Consider the following 20,388-nt stretch of genomic DNA (forward strand, 5'->3'; position numbering starts at 1 on the left):
TCTGTTGTTCTGTTATTTCTATTTATTGTTCCACCTATCATTCAGTTGTTTTATAATTAAAATAAGTTTAATTTTAATATAATATTTTAATTCTTTTTTAAATACAGTTGACTTTTTTTTTTAATACAGTTCATTTGTCACACTGTAAACATTCTCACAACATTGTGAGTTGATGACAGTATACATATTGTAGAAATAGAAGGAGTAATATGTTATTAGATAGTTCAAAAATGTGAGCTCACATTTGTTCCCACGCTGTTTGAGACAGTTATTGCTTTCCGAACTACCTTAAAAAAGTGTATTAATGCTTTAAATTTCCTCATCTATAGTTCGCCTCACATTCCTTCAGCATTCTGTGCAGCACCTGTGTCCTTGTGGATCTTATTGTCTCATTTAAGAGAGATGAAGAGATGCATAGAGAGATGGAGTAACTCTCAGTTGAGCTAATCCAGGGCCTCTAAAGAGGTTTAAAGTGCTCTGGTTACATCTAATCTTTTTGCTCAGACCCAGCTGAGCCTGAAACCTCTTCTCCACGATCGAAACGTACAAATAAAGGTTTCTCTCTCACCCTGTGCAGGTATGAAAGGCCGCTATGTGCTCTGTGGATTAGAGTGGACTTTCCCCCTCCCGTTTTCTCAATTAGAGAAAGGATGAAATAGAGGAGGGAAACAAAAAAGGACTTAGCTGTTTACAGAGTCGCTGCTCTAGCCAGCAGGGAGGCTTTTCACGTTGCACTTGATTCCTTTTACCTGTGTTTCAGACGGGTTGGTATCATTTTTAGGGAGTACCATGGTAGACTAATAGCATCAGATGTAATAAAAATATTAGGAAGACTCAAAAAGCTTCTCAAATTGTTTGGACTCATTAATTTATGAATTCCAAAAAATATATTTTTGACGATAAGTAAAATATAAATAATAATATAAAATAATAAAATGTAAAAGTTGCAGGAAAAGTAACAGAAAAAAAGAGAGAAAAATCCAATAAATTTGTTAATTTATGAATAGAAAATTGTTAACTTGGTATCAGCTGTAATTGAACAAAATAAAATAAACATGAAAACATAATTGCAAGAAAAACATCTAAAAACTTATATATATATATATATTCATTTATTTATTTAATTTTATCCACAAACAATTGATAATGGGAATTTTGTTAATGTAGTTTCATTTTTAAGAAAGAAAGAACTGTTCGCTTGTTACTTGTATGGTTAGTAAATTAAGCAACTTGCTTTTAAAAATTCAGGCATTGCTGCAGCCAGCTCTCTTCCGCTGCTGCGGGGCTTATCAGTTTCACCGTCGCATGTTCTGATTTCATCCGTCGCACGCGGGATTCCGCAGTTCATACAGGTATTGCGTTTACATTCCTACAGCGAGCGGATTGCGCAATGTTTGTTTTAGCTTTACTAACGATTCCAATCAAAATAATCGCATATTGTTGTATGTTGTTGTGTCGGGGCTAATTTTGGGTCTTTTGTGCTTAAGTTGCTTGTGTTTATGCGCTAATGTGTGCAGTGAGAGCAGGTTTGTGCCTGTAATGAAGCTGTCAGTGTTTTATCACAGCTGTCAGCGCTGAATGTATCACTCGTCATGCTGTCAGCCTCAACAGCGATCTGTTTTATCTGGGCTGTAAGAGTTGGGACAGTTACAAGCTATAATCCATACTCCATTTACACTATGGGATTAGTATTGATGTCTGAGTATTGGTAAATGTGTCACAAGGTAGTCAAACTTTGTGTTTATGTATGCTGTGGCCCCCAAATTGAACGGTTGTTGTCTAAAAGACAGTGCTTTTCATATTACATTCAGTTTTTTGAAATTGCAACATCATCGTGTCAAGTACAAAATAACGTTTTGGAATAACTTCCTGGTTATTTGTATGTGGACAATTTTTACAGATGTTACTGATTGATAATCAACAAAAATTTACCTCTGCATCATCAAGCTACTATCAAATGTGCATTTCTAAGAGACAAAAAAAGTGTTGTTGTTGTTGTTGTTGTTGTTGTTATTATTATTATTATTATTATTATTATTATTATTATTATTATTATTTTTATCATTATCAGACAACCCAAACCTGTTTCTTGATTTGAAACAATAAAAACTCATTAGAACATGCAGAAATAAATGTTTCTATTTAGATATTTATTTTGTTAAGGAAAATTGGTGGTCTGATTTCTACAACTTTCACTTTGGAGCAAAAATCTGACTTTAAACTTGAAAGAAATAAAGATTTGACATTTATCGTGATAATTATCGATATCGACTGATATGAAAAAAACTGTGATAATTTCTTTGCCCATATCACCCAGCCCTAATCACAATCTATTTCTCTTGTGTTATTTCTGTCAATAAACTATACAGACGATTTTTATTTTTATTATTTTATTTTTATATTATATTATATTATATTATATTTAAGTTGTTTTTTTTTTCTTGTATAGCCATGACTACTTGTAGTCATGTAATTATTTATTATTATTTACTGTAATTATTTAAAAGCATGTCAAGATTTTTTGTCAGGGCCCTTGTTATTCTTAATTTTGACTTTTTTTTTTTTTTTTTTTAAACACCAGAATAAAATAAAATATTGTTATTGGTCTACTTGATCTGTAATAATATGTATAGGCATTGGTCGTGAAAAACACATATCGGTAGACCCCTAGTGCAAATATCTGTTTTGTTATATCTGGTTTTCAAACTAGAATTTTTCTTATCTGATTGAGAAAATAAGTCTTCAATTTCAAATAAACTCAGATAAAGAGTTTTTCATGCATTTCATATTTTAGTGTTTGACAAACTACAATAAAGTTTATTTTTTATTTGTTTTTTACTGCTTTTCAAAGTGTTGACTTTTCCTAAACTAAATGGAAACCAATTTTTCTATGACAACAAAAATTGTACAGCCTTCCCAAAATGCATCAGTAGGTGCGTTTCCATTTCAAATTTAAGCAAAACATTTGTGATATTTTATAAATGTCGATTAAGAACTGATGCAAAATGACGTTTCCATTAGCTGATGTTATGTGATTAAAACATAATATTTTCCTCTCGTGATAAGTCACGGTAATGGATCTTGGTTAGAAGCCTCTTATTCAAGCATTGTGTAGTCAATGCTTGTGTAAGCGGCCGCATATGAGGTGTTTTTTTTTTTTTTTTAAGAATGATAATGTACCTTTCATATGCAAGGTGACCTGTAAATGTGAAAAAAGCCATTTCCATTGCAGTTTTGTGAAATATTGGCCTGAAAAACCACCTCATGCAAGCATAAAAACTTTTTGCGATATATGTGGGAGTTTTTGCAAAATTGATGCATTTCCATTAGGTGCATTTTCAATTCGCACATTCGATTTGCCTAATTTGAAGGGTAGTGGAAACACAGCTAGTGTGTCGAAACTTTGCACATCATGACTCTAAATGAGAAGTATTCGCAAAGTTTCCAGAAGAAATAAATAGTTTAACCAGCGTGTCAAGCAGTTTGAAAATGGAATGAAACCACGACCCAGCAGTAGGGTGTGACTTAAGCCAGTGCACATGAACCTGTGTGCATCAGTCCAGTAAACCTGAATCCCTCAATACATCATTGCAAGGAAACAGGTGATAATGTCCACAGATAAACGTGTGTTACCTGCAGGCCTCTTTGGTAATCAGCACTAAAGCCCCTTAGTCCGGGTGCAATGACAAAGTGGCCACCCTCACTTCCCTCACACGCAGCTATGCATTCAGCTCTTATCTGTGTCAGCCTCAGCGTGGCATTCACGCCATGGACAGGAACAATGCGGCCTGTCACTCACCTCCATCAGCCTGAGTGACAGTGGGTGTGGAAGCACTTGTGTCTGACTTGAGCTCTCTATCTTCCACAGAGCTGTTTTTCCAGTCCAGATACTCCCCCCTTCCCTCCGTTTTCCTTTACCGATGCACGGCAGCACAATAAAGGGCGTGTGTGTACCCCGCACTTCCTCCTCTGTTTGTTTAACTCGGCTTTAGAATGGACCTGCAGGTCCGTTTGCCACGTTTGTTTCCTCCACGGGAGAATTTGCCTTTTTTTGGCACAAGGGGGGTCGTGTGTAGACGGGATAGAAGTGCTGACTAATGATTATGCGAGTTTTGGGCTCGGTGAGGTGGAAATGTCAATGAAGTAACAGAAAGAGAGTGAGAGGAGGGGAAACTGAGATAAGAATAAAAAAAAGAGTGAGTAATATCCGAGGTATGATATCTTTCAAACCGGGGAGTACCGGACACTGCACCAGCACACGGCCTTCAAAGTCATTTTACTCCTCTCATGTTCTTTTAATTATGATTCATTGAAGTTTTATCATGAAAACATTTGGATTACGTTCAGACATGCAATAATATATTTAGTGGTTCAAGTGCATAGGGCTGAAACCTAATTGTAATTGTTAGAATGGCCAAGAATCAGCTAAACTATCTCCACATAAAACTGATCATGCAGACCAAACTGTACGTCGTAGAGACTCTAAACTTGGTGGGACGGTAGTACTCGCATCGCCGACAACATCACCAAGGCTCGCCCCAATCGACCTGACGGGGGCGCCACAGCGATCAAAAGTACGAAATCACTCGGAACTCCTAAACCGTCAGTCGCAGGCACAAGTGTCTTATGTTGTTGGAATCTTGGCTCATGCCAGACAAAACGAATGCCGCAGATTTTTGCTAAATTTTCTGATATTTTGAATTTTTTGAAAAACCTACTTTTGCAATCTAGTCCTAGGTTTGTTGCCCGATTGGAACCAAGCCAGTGCAGAAGGATTCTCTGGAGAGTGAATATCACAAAGGGATGCCAAAACTTTTGAAAGGGATGGGGCAACTTTTAGTAAAATGCTGATAATTCCTGAACGGAATGAGATCTCCACCAAACTCAGAACACTTATGTAAGAGCTCAATCTAAGATCACAGGAAGAAAATCACGGCACTTGGCCACTTGGGGGGCCATATTGCATATTGTGTTTTTCAAGGCCGTAAACGATTGTACGTTGTGCAGTTTTTTTTGCTCATACACACAATATTCATATCAGATGATAGAACTCCTCATTCTGGACAAATTTGCCTCTAGAACCACTGCTGTCAATCAAATCATTTGTTAAAAGATTGAGAAGATGTAAAAAAACCTATTTTTGCGAACTAGTCCTAGATAGTGCTGTTCGATTCCGAAAATTTTGGAACAGAGTCCGATTCGATTCCAAGAATCGATTCCTCACTGTTGTTCTCGATTCTTTTCCATTCTTGTTTTTTTTATTTAGAGTGGAGGAACCTAATTTCACCATGACTGTAGGATATAAAGCTCTTAGAAAGTAGCCTTATCATAATATTAAGCTTTATTTAAAAAAAAAGTATTTAAATTGAAATTTTGTCTGTATTGCACATGAAATCAGTCATAGCCCACAGCGCAGCAGTGGACATGCATTTATTGCATGAATGGAACAAGGCACAGTTCAGCTGAATGATGTGTACTTTAACGGCGGGGAGTCGAGTCAATGGGGAGTCGATTCCCCTTGATGGGATTGATTCCAACCTTTGGAATCAACTCTCGATTTCCCAGCGGCTCAGAATCGAGGAATCAGTTCTTTTTGGAATCGACTCCCAACCCTAGTCCTGGATTTATCGCTCAATCTGGAGAGAACCACTGCAGTACAATTCTCTGGACTCTTTAGGTAAATAATTATCAAAAAAGGGTTAAAATTGACCCTTTGGGAAGCTATTACAAGGTCGTTTAGAAAAGGGGCCTGTCCAAATTTACTCAAAATCCTATAAAACTTAAACGAAAACTCAAAACTTCAGGAAACCTTGTGAACACATGCAACAGGTGATTCTAAACATGCATGCAAAGTTTTAAGGAGATCGGACCACAGCTGGCGCTGTAACAGTCATAAACCTTAAAAATATGCTTTTTGTTCATTGCTTTATGTGGTTACAGCCTTGCAAAAGAATATGTAATGTCGTTTTCCTTATGTGCTTAAATGCCTTAAGTGATTGAACCCCGGTAATCGCTGCTTGCAGCTAAATTTCATTTTATCTTTATTTGGTGTCATATCCAGGAGGCAAAAAGTCTGATTAGATGAGAGATAGCTCATCTCATTTTGCCTTTTTTCCACATTTTATATACAGGGAAGGAAAGAGGAGACTCCTCTCCTGTATGTGCTCTACAGCTCAGAGCACATGCATTCACCACTAGGCCACAGCTCCTGAAAATCTTTTTGGTCTGAAACACATTGTATTTTTTTGTATTTCTTTATTTTTCAGACTTGTTTCAATTTCCCATAAAGCTTTTTCACAGCAGTGCTTAAAAGATGGCATCCACCTGCTCTGTGAGAGCAACAGTAATCACATTCCCACAATCCCCAGGATCTTAGTTGGGCTTATTTATGAATGGCAGCGTATGACAGTGGTTTGGGCAGAGGTGTGTGGCTGCCCATCACTGAATCCACTGATTCCACAGCACGGAGGGGGAGAGGAATGCAGACCGGCTATCCTCGATCTTTGAAGCCCCCGTTAAAATGACTGCCGCTCCCCCTCCTCTGGTATAAGTCGCAGCGCAGGGGCCACAGATAGAGCTTGTGTTTGATCTGAAGGTCGCCAGCCCTTCGCCCGTGTTGAGAGATACCTGGCTGACGTGGCTGCTTCTTATTTAATAACATGAAGGGGAAGCGAACTCTCTCTCATAATTAGGCCTAATTACCAAGCAGGTGTTGACAGACGGCCCACGAAGAGACAAACTGCCTTTATCCAGAGTCTTAGAGTCAGATTACTGGAGCTGTCTTATCTGTTACACCAAGAGAGCTGAAAAACGCCCTCTCGTTCTCTTCATCCACCCATCAGGAACAGGCATTCTCATTTCATACCTGCCTTGGACTGTACATTTAATTACAGATCCCAATTCAGAACAATATTAACGTTTATAATGATTTTTAAGAGTGTTTTGGTCCGTAGTCATGGTGTTTCCGAGGCTGCATTTGTTGGCTAAAAAATACAGTAAAAAATGGTAATATTGTGAAGTATTATTACAATTTAAAAGAAGTTTTCTAGTTTAATATACTGTCATTTATTCTTGTAATGGCAAAGCTGAATTTTCAGGATCATTACTGCAGTCTTCAGTTCTAATGTGCTGATTTGTTGCTCAGGAAACATTTCTTGTTATCAGAGTTGAAAAAAGTTGCACTGCTTAATATTTTGTGGAAACTGACGTTCTTAAAGGTTCTTTGAATAGAAAGAACATTTGTTTAAAATAGAAATCTTTTGTAAAATGTCACTTTTGATCATTTTATTGTTAATTTCTTCATTATAGTGTATGTATAAATTAGAAGACAAAATAAGCTCAAAAATGTGCTGTTTAATCCACACTTACTACTTTCTTTTCAGATAGAATCTTAATTCAGAGATAAGGATATAAATGTACATGCACTGTGCGAATCCACACATCACATATTACAGTTTTTAATAATTATACACTAGAATTGCAGTATTATTTGTGACCCTGGTCCACAAAACCAGTCACAAATGGCACGGGTATATTTGAAGCAGTAGCCAGCAATACATTGTATGGGTCAAAATGATCTATTTTTCTTTGATTATAGAAATCTGAAATTTGGTTACAATTTACTTTGATTCTGTTGCATTGATATATTATGATAATAAGATCATAAGATTGATGTCATAGTGCATTAATACTGCCATGTTTCGTTTTGTTTTTTTGTGTGTGTTTTCTGTGCTAGAAACAATTTGAAGGTTTTCTATTTGATACAAATCATTGCAAAGTAGTAGGTGACTATGTCAAGTTGGTGTTCATAAGGCAGAAATGTGAAGTAAAAATCAGTGAATTAATGACGTAATCGAACAGACAGAAAACACTATTCCAGCAACGATTATATGTTGCAGTCAAACTTGCAGCAAAATTTGAAAGTTCTGTGTGTTGTTTTAGGGTTGGCATCTTCTGAGGTCCTCTGTGGGGTTGGCATCGTCTCTTCTCAGGTGTTTGGTCATCTTAGATCTTTGTAATGGTTGGATCCAGACTCTGTCTCAATCTTTTGCCATAGTCAACTAAGTCAAATTGTGGCTGAACAAGAGGGCCTTAAAGTTGTGACTCATGAAATGACTGTATTCTGTCAGAGCATATGACTGAAGTTCAGTGTTTGGTCTGTACCATCTTGAGCGTTCAAGTTCCTGAAACTTCAGTGAAACTCAACTATGGTAAAAGAAGCCCCTGCATTAGTATTCAGCTGGTTAGTGGTGATGGTTGACCAATGTGGGTATTTTAAGGGCTGAATCTCATATCTTGAGAGCATATTAGTGGATGGATGATATGGCTACGTTCACACACAGTACAGTTATTTACGGGTGTGACAACCGCATTCTTGGAACACACCAGCTGTGAACGGAACAGGACTGGAGAACTAGGCAACGTTCACACTGTCAAATTTTGGGATTGACAACTGCATTTGCTTACAGGTGTGAATCTCGAAATGTCCCATTCACACAGCAGCTTACAGTCGCTTTTCGTATACTGTCTGTATGAATGTGCAACAGGAGTCAAGCCGGTATTTCTTACAAGTAACCATAGCAACGCAGACCAAAGCAATATCAAAGATGGCGACGTCCATAAAACTGAAAATATTACCAGTTTCTGACAAGACATAAATCCAATCTAGTCATGAGTTCATCCATCAAATCATCATTAACCGACAGCAGCTTTTTGAGTGGACAGGGAACATTTGAGCTGTGCGAAGAACACAAAACTGACGAGGTGGGGGGCGGCTCTGGTGTTCTGTTCACACAGCACGAGTGTTCCGAGATAGAATATGGTTGTCGCGCCCGTAAATAACTGTACTGTGTGTGAACGCAACCGTATTAAGGACTCAAATACGGTATTGACAACCGTATTCTGCTGCTGTGTGAATGTGGCCCTAGTTGTCTGTCACGTCATACAGTGTGAGAGAGCTACTCTGCCTCACAAACACGCATCTACTGTGTGTTGCATGCTCTAATTTGTGGTTGGGGTAACTTACAGTGAGGGACAAATGAGCTGCGTGTCATCAAAAAGTTTTATATCCAGTCTCCACCGGAGCCATTCCCTCCCGTCAGTTTTGTGTTCTGCGCGTGGCTCAAATGCTCTGCTCTCCACTCAAATTTAAAAGCTGCTGTCGGGTAATGATCATTTAATGGATGAACTTGCGGCTAGATTGGACTACAGAAAGTGGTAATAGCCTATTATCAGTTTTACAGAAGTTGCCATCTTTGATATTGCTTTGGTCTCTGCTATGGTCACTCGTAAGGAATAAAGCATTGACTCGCAAGTTCACACAGACAGTATTCGAAAAGCGACTGTAAGCTGCTGTGTGAACAGGACATTTCGAGACTCACACCTGTAAGTAAATGCACTTGTCAATCCCAAAAACTGACAGTGTGAACGTGGCCTGTAATGTCAATTAATATAACCAATACAGTTCACAAACTTAACTGAAGTTTCACTGTTTGTGATACTCCACTTGTTTATTTGCTAAGTAGAATTCCAATCATGTTTTTCGCAACATTTCATTCTAAATCTGGGTGACTTAAAGTACTTTCTTCAGTAGAACGCAGAGAAGCTTTTCGGTCTACATACAGTGAAAGTCAGTGGGTCAAATGTTGTTTGCATTTGATTTAATTTCAAAAGTCAGTCATATACAGGTTTGGAACTGCATCGGGGTGAGTAAATTATGACAGTCTTCATTTTTGGAAGAGATATCACTGCAAATATACGTTAAAAATGTAATAATGTCATTAAATAAACTGCACCCTGATCCTGTTCAGCCTTTTTTCCATAACGTATTATGCATCTCTCCTGTTGTCTCTATCAATAAAGTAAAAAAAAAAAAAAAAGAAAAAAGGTTAAGGTTTAGGTTCCTCTAAAAGGTTACCATACCAATGCAGCCTTGACTCTTTGGCCTAGTTCCTCAGCCTGTTTTTCTACTCCATCCCTATCTTTATTTCTTTCTATCTCTGACTGACAGCACCATATTGGCAGAGGTATGTTTTGATGCGTTGTGTTTGCACAACGAAAACATGTGTTTCCAGACCCATGTCAAACAGCCCTGGTGCAGCAAACTTCACAATACGGGCACGTTAATCCTCTTTAAAGCTATGAAAACCTCCCTGTCACTATCTGACGATCGTCCGATAGTGCATTCCTCCACCTTTGTGCAAAAAAAAAAGTTTTTAAAAGTTTAAAGAAAATGAAAACTACATTTCTAAGTGAACTAAAAAGGTAAATCGCATCAGTTTGAAATAGAATTCAGCTGGACAGACAGTTGCCCAAACCAGAGGTTTAATTTCAGCCCCTATATGTGCAGTAGACGGGGTCTGGCTCCTATACAGGCCTGATGGCGACTGATAGTCACGGGTTCTAATCCCACTGCCTCCCTCCTAGCTCTCCTGTAAGAAACTAGAGGGGTGTTTAATGACTGTCCTCTTTGTGAGGGGTTCGCATGGGGCGGCTGGGGGCTCGACTCTTAATTAGGAAGGTAGGGCAGTAAAGAATCTCCGCTTGACAGATTAACATGCACAATTTAACCACTAACCTTCCGAAATGAGCTCCCCCAAAATACCTGTGGGTCCGGTTTCAGCACAAGGGCAGAGGTGAGCAGAGATGACACTGAGCAGAAGGGTCTTCATTAAACAGAGCAGCTTCATATCTAAAATCAGCAATATCAGTCGACGCTCAAATGAGGAAAAATGGCTTAATTTGGTCTCAATTTTGTTTAATTTTAATTGATGGAGTTTTTGCTTCCCTTTTAAATGGGTATGAATGTGGTTAGTTATGAAACTCTTCTTCTCAGGGTCAAGCACCAGAAGCATTTTTAAGAAGAGTCGACTCAAAACTGACTTTTATGACGTCTTGCAGCTTCAAAACCACATCAATGTGTCAAGTTCTAAATGTTTTCTTTTATGAAGACATTAACAGATTTAGTTTTTTGTGGCTGTTTAAAAGGGATTTGTCGCTCACGTCTAATTTCCGTCTGGATTTTTGTGGTCTGTTGCATCTCCACTGTGGCCCCTCAGAGCCGTTTGTGCTCGTGTGCTTTGAAACGCTTTTTTTGTTAGCTGTTGATGAAAATAAAAATTAAAAACGACAGATTCCAGTCTGTTTACAGTAATTAAGTTGTCTCGCTTGTGATTTATGACGTATTGAGCAAGAGGTTTTACAAAGGAGAAGGAAGACAAGGAAAAAAAATAACATGATCACATCTTCCTTTTGCCCGAAGGCTTTTAGTGTTTACAGTGTTAACTAAAAGATATCAGTGTTTACATATGGGTTGATGCTAATAATTATGTGAAAGTTGTGTAAACAAAATCCTCCAGTGCTGGTGGTCGAGACGTTATTCTATTTCCATTTTCAATTTCACATGATTCATCAGAAGTCATTCTATATGCTGATTTGCAATGTTGAAAATGTATTTATTTATTTATTTTTTTCTTAGGATACAGATCATTGATGATGTTGCCATAGTGATGTCCCGCCCTCCTCCAGACCCGCTGTACATCCTGAGGGGTTCAGGGGCCTCAGTGAACAGCCTGCACTTCTGCTGTGGTGGGGATGGACCACCACTTCTCTACTCTGGGTTGGATGCCGACTTATTAAATGAAACTTCAGTGATTTGATTGCCTTAGTATTGTCTTGCTTATGTGTATTTTTTTTTTTTTTTTTTTGTTTGTGATTTAGGTCAGGTAAAGGTGCAATCCATTTGTGGAACCTGACCACCAGGAGAGCAGAGCGCGTTCTAGAGAGCCATGGTGGAAACTCTGTTATCTGGCTCCACACTTTCAAAGACAGCAGAAGCAGATTCATCAGGTAGAGGAGAGGTGGGGGATAATATGTATGTCACCCCAATAGTCTGGCAAGTTATGCATCATTATTTTTACATGACCATCTGTCAACTTAACATGCATGCATGAAGTATGTTTAAAAAAACATTTTCTGGCTGGACTTTATCTAATAATTTTCCTCTAATGAGTTTCCCTCAAATGTCTCAAAATATTTTTTATTCTGTTTTAGTGGTTAAATTAAATTTGAGTAATTAAAAAGCATTTCTAATAAACTGAATTGATTAAATGTGGCAATAAAACAAAAAGCAAAGACATTTTAGGGCCCTATAAAATCTGTTATATTTCCCCCCCCAAACTTCATTTTATTTTATGACCACCATTTAATATTGCAAAAAAAAAAAGGGAAAAAAGAGATATTTTAGGGCCCTATAAAATCTGTTTTTGTTTTTTTGTTTTGTTTGAATTTCTTCTATTACTTATTAATTTATTTATTTATTATTGTATCCTGTTTTAGTGCTTAAATTAAATTTGAGTAATTAAAAAGCATTTCTAATCACCTAATTTAATCATTTAATATGACAAAAAAAAGACATTTAGGGCCCTATAAAATCTGTTTTATTTTTTTCCCAAATTCCCTTTTATTTTTTCCCAAGTTTCTCCAAAACCTTCCCCTGTTAATTTTCCTGGATTCTGTTTTAGTGGTTTAAATAAATGTTAATAATCAAAAAGCATGTCTAGTCCCCTTGAATTCATGAAATATAAACAGTTTAATAACAGGGCCCTATGAATTTTTTTTTTTTTTTTTTTTTTCCCCATGAATTCTGCATGGTGAAAGTTCATGCAGGAGAGACCTGAACTGTGACCTCAATCTCAAATCCGGACTGTGGATCCCATTCCACTTCTCCTTTTCCCTTTGTTTCCACTTCCCCTTACTGTTTTGGTTTAAAACCCCATCTGGCCAAACTGGTTTAGTTAATTTGTGATACTTACGATTACTGTGGTGGGCTTGTGTTGTTGTTCTGCTGTGCATGTGTTTATGTGTCTGTGGCTTTCAGTCAGGGTCGGGACATGCGAGTGTGCATGTGGGATGTGTCTGAGGACCGCAGCACAGTGACGGACTCTCTCTTCACGGGCAGTGTGGGATTCTGTCAGTGCTCTCTGCTGGAGACCCGACCTGGAGCCGCTCTACTGGCCCACCCCACAGGACACATGGAGGAGGTGAGTGACTGCTTCATCGCACACATCTCAGGACAGTTCACAACAGCACTGCAGTTCCAGATGCTGATGTCAATTTCCAGAATTTTACCAATGAAATGATGCAAAGCAGGTACTGTATCAAACCAGCACTAGTTGGAACATGTTTTAGTCTGGTGTTACTGCAATTTTGGCAAGTGAAATGTGTATTTAAATCATGTCGATTTGAGTTGGCATGGGTCATTTTAGGTAAGATTCATTCAGACTGAACTGTATGTGTGATTTGTGCGGTCGAGCAGGCAACAGAGAGCAGAGAGTGTGAGTTCTGCTCTGTCCTGGCTTTTATTGCATCCAGATTCATGTTTCACCATTCAGTCTGCCAGCTCCTCACTTGAGAGAGCCTGAGCTGCCACTCGATCTACATTTACCATGCTTCAGCTACCAGCAGCCCTGCAGCCAGACCAAACACAGAGCTTCAATATTCCTGTTATCCTCGTCCTTTCCCTACGACGCTCCGCGTGCATCACCCTTCCTCTTCATTCCATCACTCCATACACCCTGCCACTGTTATTGACGCAAAACTGGACTAGATCAGTCCCATTACAGTCAACAAAGCTGACATGATTGAAAGTTGTCAAAGTTGCAAGCCATATTCAGTTGACATACACCCGTTCCCATATTTGTCACCTGGCAACACGTGCCCCCCCCCATCAAAAATAAAAGTTTGTTTACATACTATATGTGCATGTGTATATATTAAGGGAAAAATGTTAGATTTAGATGTGAAATATTTATATTTATATTTATATGTAATCTAAATTAATTATAAGTATAAATGTATATGTACGTATAAATATTTTTTTTAAATATATACATGTATGTATACATAAGAAATATACACAGTACACATACATATAGTATGTAAACATTTATTTAACTTTTATTTTGGATGCGATTAATCGGAATTAATCATTTGACAGTCCTATACATACATGCATGCAAACATACACACACACACACACATATATATATATATATATATATATTTACATTTATATTTATATTTATATGTTTATTTTGAATAAAATATATTAAATATATATAAAATATATATTAAAAATAAATAATCAAATCAAATAGAAAATTAATTGAATATAAAAATGTAATTAAAATAGTATGTGTGTGTGAAATATATCTAAAATATATTTTAATTAAAATAAAAAAATCAAATAGAAAATACACTGAATCTAAATATGTGATAAATACAAATTATTTTTTTAAATAAATAAAATCATACATTAGAAAATTAATGAAATTTTTAAAATTTAATTAAAAAAAAAAAAAAAAAATATATATATATATATATATATATATATATATATATACATACATTAAATAAATATATAAATATATAAATATATATATTAAAATAAAAAAAATAATAAATAAACTACAAATTATAAATTGAATGTAAATGTAGTATTTTATATATAAATATTCTTGTGTCTCATCCGCTTTGGTGCTATATTAAATATATTCATTTATTTATTTTTTTTACATTTATTTATTAACATTCATAATAAATAATAATAAAATCTTAAATTAATTTGTAAAAGAAATCTGTCAGTAGTATTTAGACATTTAAAGGTTGTGTGTATGTATGAATATGTATATAAGGAGTGTAGAAGCATTTTTTTTTTACTTAGGATTCATTATAGTGTGCACTACCTAGTGTACTCATTTCCCCATAGAGTTCATGCCTATAAAAAAAGTTAGGTTTTGCCTTTTACAGCGTTTTTACAGCTCCCTCCCACCATGTACTCACTAATGAAAGCCTTGTCAAAAGTCCATCAAGGTAATAACCGTCACAAGATAACTGCAGGCAAACTGCACCACGATACGTCTTTTAAAACAAATAACAATGCTGCAAGGCATGCTGGGAGTCCGGAACTCAAACTTCAACTTCATCTGTGTCTTCCGGTGTTCTTGGAGGCTTTCATGTTGAGCGCTCCACTGAGGCTGACAGTGCAGGGCTTTAATTAATAGACTCACTGTTATTTATTGACTGTTTAACTCGCGTCAAGATTTCTCTCTCTCTCTGTCTAACCTGGGGGGATGAGAGCTGCCCTTCTCTGCTGTTTATAGTTACAGGCGTAAACACGTGTAGAACGGGCAGATGTGTCTTAGTGTTAAAATATGAATTGGTCTGAAGTCAGAGATGGTAAATTGAACTTAATTAGGAGGATTCTTCATCATGGCTGCCTATGCAATCAGGCCAGACATTTTGGTCTCAGCCAGTTCCCCATGAGTTATTATAGTGTGATTGTATGCATGTTATTTACAGTGACCCAAAAAGTATTTAGACACTTATTAAAAAACAAAAAGTCATTGCACTTAGATTCAATATTACACCGAAGAAACACTTTGAGCAAAAAAAATCTACAAAAAGTTATTTTAAACTATAAAACAAATGTGCAGAATTGAGGAAATTTTTGGAAATGTTCTGGTTGTCAAACATTTGTGAAAAACTGACTTCATGCATCCACTAAAATCACCTTGAGACCAATTATACGTCATCACTGGTTTGCAAATGTCTCCTGTTTTGATATTTCGTTGTCTAATGTGGCTTAAAAGTGTCCAGATACTTTGGGCGCTCTTGTAGTTGCCAGAAAAATCTGCATGCATGTTCACAAATGGTCACACCGTTTTTATTGTTGTTAGTCAGAAACATTAGTGTGTCAGTTCCTTATTGTTATTAATGGTCATGGCCCTTCTGTGTTGGAAACTGTTGTGTTTTTTGAATCATTTGCCTCTTTTTGGAATCAGACTAGTCAAGACTTGATGAGGCAGAGCGCGTGAAAACGGGAAGCTGCTGGCAATCGGCCCAATGTTGGCTGCACTCGCTTACCACCTGTGAACATGCATCATAGCAAACTAACAGAACAGTTGTCTAATGCACATCTGTGCAGAGCTTTTTGTGCAAGTCTGTGAATATAGATTATTTAGAGGGTATCACTCATTTTAGCATGGGTGTGAAGATAACGTCTGCTAAAGATTGAAGAGAAGTAATAACCGACTATGAATTATCAACCAAGCGCCTGTAACATCTAGATGTGCATTCAGCTTGCAGTACTTCAGCAAGCACTTAGTGGTGATTCCTAATGACTCCCTGTATAATTGACTTTCTTTGAAACTAATTTTAGGGAAAATTCAACGGTGAAAATGAAATGAAGTTATGTGTGTATTATGGTGTTTTTCAGGTGAGTGTGGTGGAGATGAGGAGCTGGACTCCAGTTTGCTCTCTTAAACCAGATTCAAAGCTGGGGATGCTCATGTGTATGAAGATATGGCAGGTAAGCTGTTCACTACAGTTGTATGGAAGTATGGTTAAAATAATAATAAGTGTTGTATGCATTTAAAAAACATCATATATTCTGGAGAATAGAAGTGGTTGTTTTATGCAGTGCTGGAATGATCTATCTTTAGTTTTTTTTGTTACTTTATATGACCACAAATTTATGTTGCAAACAAATTGGAGGGTTTATAATTGAGAATATAGATTATTTTATTTTAGATTTTTTTTTTTTTTTTTTTTTTTTTTTTTTTTTTTTTACTGCTGATTTTTGCTTGACTGCTGAAATGAGTTTTTCATTTTTATATGTAAAATTTGCATGTTCTTCACGCTTCATCAATTTACATTTTTACTTTATATAACAAATTTATGTTGCAAATACATTAGGAGGATTTGTAATTGAGCATATCAATATTTTTTATTTTATTTGATTTGATTTGATTTTACACTGCTGATTTGTGGTTCATTACACTGTTCTAATGTTAAAAGTTAGGATGGTAAGTATTGGACAAAGACCCTAAATTGATAATTTGCTAAAAAAACCCCAAAACCCTGACTTTTTCATAGGATGAGAACATTTGCATGTTAATGCTTTATTGAGCGGTCAATCTATAATTTTTTTTTCTTTATATGACAAAAATGTATGTTGCAAATAAATTAGGAGGATTCTATTTGAGAATATAGAGTATATTTTTATTTTATTTTATTTTTTATTCTGCTGATATTTGCTTGATTACTTGCACTGTTCTAATGTTAAAAGTATTTAGTAGTGTGGTTAGTATCAGACAAAGAACCTAAATTGACATGCTGAAAATAAAAAAGAAAACAAAAAAAGTGACTTTTTCATACATACAATAACATTTGCATGGTTACACTTTATTGAACTATCAATCTATAAAGTTTTTTGTTTGTTTGCTTTTTATTTTACCTGACCAATTTATGTTTCAAATACATTAGGATTTGTAACTGAGATTTTTATTTTATTTTTTATTTATTTTTCATTTAGTGTTTATTTTACATGAAAATGCAACTCGAAAGACTTTTTTTTTTTTTTTTTTTTTTTTTTTTTTTTTTTTTCCCTGCAAATTTCACTTTTAGAGCCCTGCCTGATTTTCCAAGGTTTGGTATAATGTTGTTGCTCTTCTAAATTTTGACATTGTCAGGCATTCCCTTTTGAAGTACTGACAAGCCAACCTACCGCTCACAGAGTACGCAAGCAGTTGGCAAGTGTGTAAAGCGACAGAGCTGATCTGATTTATGGGTGCGACCTGTCCGGGCCGTTCCTCCCCCCCTTTACCCTCACTGCACTGTAATCACAGTGTTTGGAACAACTTCACTTCAGTGCCGTATATCAACTGTCCATGTGTGTTTTGTAAACACAGCTGAAAATTTTATTTTGCCCCCATTAAAGAAACCTATAATTATTTTCACAGATAATTAATACGTCTTTTTGTAGTATTTACGACTTTTCCATCTGTAACCTTGAAGTTAAAAATGAATCTCAGGTCAGCTGACAGCAGGGCGGAGTTTGCTCGCAGTTAATTGGCAAAGCTAATCAAAGCGGATGATGAACGCAGTACTAGCCACAGGCGCTTTCGGTGGTTGTATCAGTGGTGGCCAATGAAAAGACTGCTGTTGTAATTCGGTTTGTTTTTCACCAGCATTCCCTCATCCTTTTTCCTCGTCTTGTGTAGACAGTGGGGCTCTAAGTGCCGCTCTAAGTGCCGCCTGCCCAAATTAGAATTGATAATTATGAAGTATTAATGGGGCGCCCCACAGGTAGGTGCTGACATCTAACAGCAGGACCCTGGGCGGCAGCAAAACGCTCCGAGCTGCCGTCTTTCATTAACTCAGATGAGGAGATCTGTTACTGTCACGCTCAAGCCCGGCAGGCTGAGTTCAGAGGTACCCGTCTGCCCAGATGAGGAGCCCAGCGTGAACGTGTTAAGCAGTCTTCTCTCAGTGTGGGCACACTTGGCCCGGTCACTTCCCCAGCGGCTGTAACACATTGCTCGCTCCCAGTGTCAATCAATCATGAAGCCGTTGTCTTGTTATCCTCACGATCCCTGCTGGTGCAGACTGCCGTTTCCTCAACCTCACACACACACACACATACACACACAAGCGATTGCTATTCTCCTCGCTCTCTTCTCTTTGAACATGTCTCCTCCATCATGCTGCCAGTAGAACTGACAACAGATTTATTTTCTTTCTTTAAGCGCTTTGTGTTGGACTATTGGAACAGACTAAATGCCATATTAAGTAATGCTTTCTTTTGGGTTTGGCTTGAGTCTCGTTTGGCACTTTTTGACTTTTTCCTCCATGTTGGTTGTAATGGAGCTCTGTGGCTTCTGATTGGTTGGAATGTCGTGAAGAGTGTCTTAGTCAGTACTTTTAGATTAGCGATACATGATATATTGGTACCGTTATTGGCTAAAATTGATATTGGCTGTTTTTGTGTGTGTTTTTGTGTGTGTGTATGTGTGAACTCGTTTTCTGGGGACCAAAAGACCACACAAAAATAGTGAAATTAGGAAAGTTTGACTTTGTGGGGTCTTTAAATCGGACCATACAAAGACATGATCTTTTATATAAGACTAAATATCGTCCAAACCTACACTAAACCTACTCCTTAGAGAAACCTGTCCTTAAACCTACCTGTCAAATAAACATTCATATAATATATATATATATATATATATAGAATGATTTAACATTCTTATATATAACATTCTTATATAAGAATGTTTTAACAACTTTAAATGTTTTTTTGCAGCAAATCAGAATGATGTCTGAAGGGTCATGTGACTGGAGTAATAATGCTAAATATTCAGCTTTGGAATCACAGGAATACATTACATTTTAAAATATTCAAATAGAAAACAGCTATATTAAATAGTAAAAATATTTCTAAATTGTACTGTTTTTGCTGTACTCTGGATCAAATAAATGCAGGTTTGGTGAGAAAAAGAGACTTCTTTAAAAAAGTTAGGTGTCAAGGTTTTTAAAGTTTTTCATTTAAGTTAAATTTTACTATTTTAAATTTTTACAATTTATATATTATTTTGTTAATTAAAAAAATCCATATTATGTTTTATTTTATTTATAAGAATGTTAAATGTTAGGTCCACACTATAGTGAGTTTTAACATTCTATAAAACATTCTTTATTATTATTTTTAAGATATATATGTGTTTGTTATTGGCCTATTCAATGCTGGTGTTTTTATTGTTAGCTAAAACTATTAAAAATCACTTTTGTTAATTTAAAAAAGCATAAATATTAATAATAATAGAAATAATATTTTTATTTATATAGATATAATTTATTTCTTTAGATTTTTTTTTTTAATTAATAAAATAAAGTATAAATTGTAGAAATTTAAAATTGTAAAATTTAACTTAAATGAAAAACTTAAATGTAAAATTAGAAACCTTGCCTTGGCAATTAACTGAAAAAAAAAAAAATTTAAAGTACACTACCAGTCAAAAGTTTGTTAACAATAAGATTTTAAAAACATTTTTGAAGTCTCTTTTGCTCACTAAGCCTGCATTTATTTGATCCAAAGTACAGCAAAAACGGTACAATTTAGAAATATTTTTGCTATTTAAAAAAAAAAAAAAACAATTTGAATATATTTTAAAATGTAGTTTATTCCTGTGATTTCTAAGCTGAATTTTTAGCATTATTACTCCAGTCACATGATCCTTCAGAAAGCATTCTGATATTCTGATTTGCTGCCAAAAAAAAAAATCTTTTGTAACATGTCTTTATCATAACTTTTAATCAATTTAAAGCATCCTTGCTAAATAAAAGGGTTAGGGTTAAAAAAAAAAAAAACGTGCACTTTAAATATTCAAATCGCCAAATTAAAACACTTTCTTTTTTTTTTCTTTTTTTTTTTAAATTTACAGTGTAACATTTTTTTAATCATACTGAAATTGTTGTAGTCCATTGCAAATCAAACAGATAATGTGGCAGATCAGCTTCATCTAGCTTGTCTACATACAAGTATGTCTA

At 35.9% G+C, this 20,388-nt stretch overlaps 1 protein-coding gene across 2 annotated transcripts in view; it reads left to right on the forward strand.

Moving 5' to 3' along the window:
- Positions 1-1,317: 1,317 nt before the first annotated feature.
- The window catches only part of gnb1l (guanine nucleotide binding protein (G protein), beta polypeptide 1-like), a 34,358-nt gene continuing 15,287 nt past the window's right edge, over positions 1,318-20,388 (forward strand). The window contains exons 1-5 of one of the 2 annotated variants that reach the window (XM_051111066.1): positions 1,318-1,352; positions 11,477-11,617; positions 11,719-11,847; positions 12,878-13,040; positions 16,277-16,369. In XM_051111066.1, coding sequence (XP_050967023.1) covers positions 11,508-11,617; positions 11,719-11,847; positions 12,878-13,040; positions 16,277-16,369 — 495 coding nt within the window. In that variant the 5' untranslated portion in view covers positions 1,318-1,352; positions 11,477-11,507. Of the gene's footprint in view, positions 1,353-11,476; positions 11,618-11,718; positions 11,873-12,877; positions 13,041-16,276; positions 16,370-20,388 lie in introns of those variants that run through there. The other variant, XM_051111068.1, reaches the window with a different exon arrangement.

Source organism: Labeo rohita, chromosome 5, assembly GCF_022985175.1.
Source record: "Labeo rohita strain BAU-BD-2019 chromosome 5, IGBB_LRoh.1.0, whole genome shotgun sequence".
Classification (NCBI taxonomy): domain Eukaryota; kingdom Metazoa; phylum Chordata; class Actinopteri; order Cypriniformes; family Cyprinidae; genus Labeo; species Labeo rohita.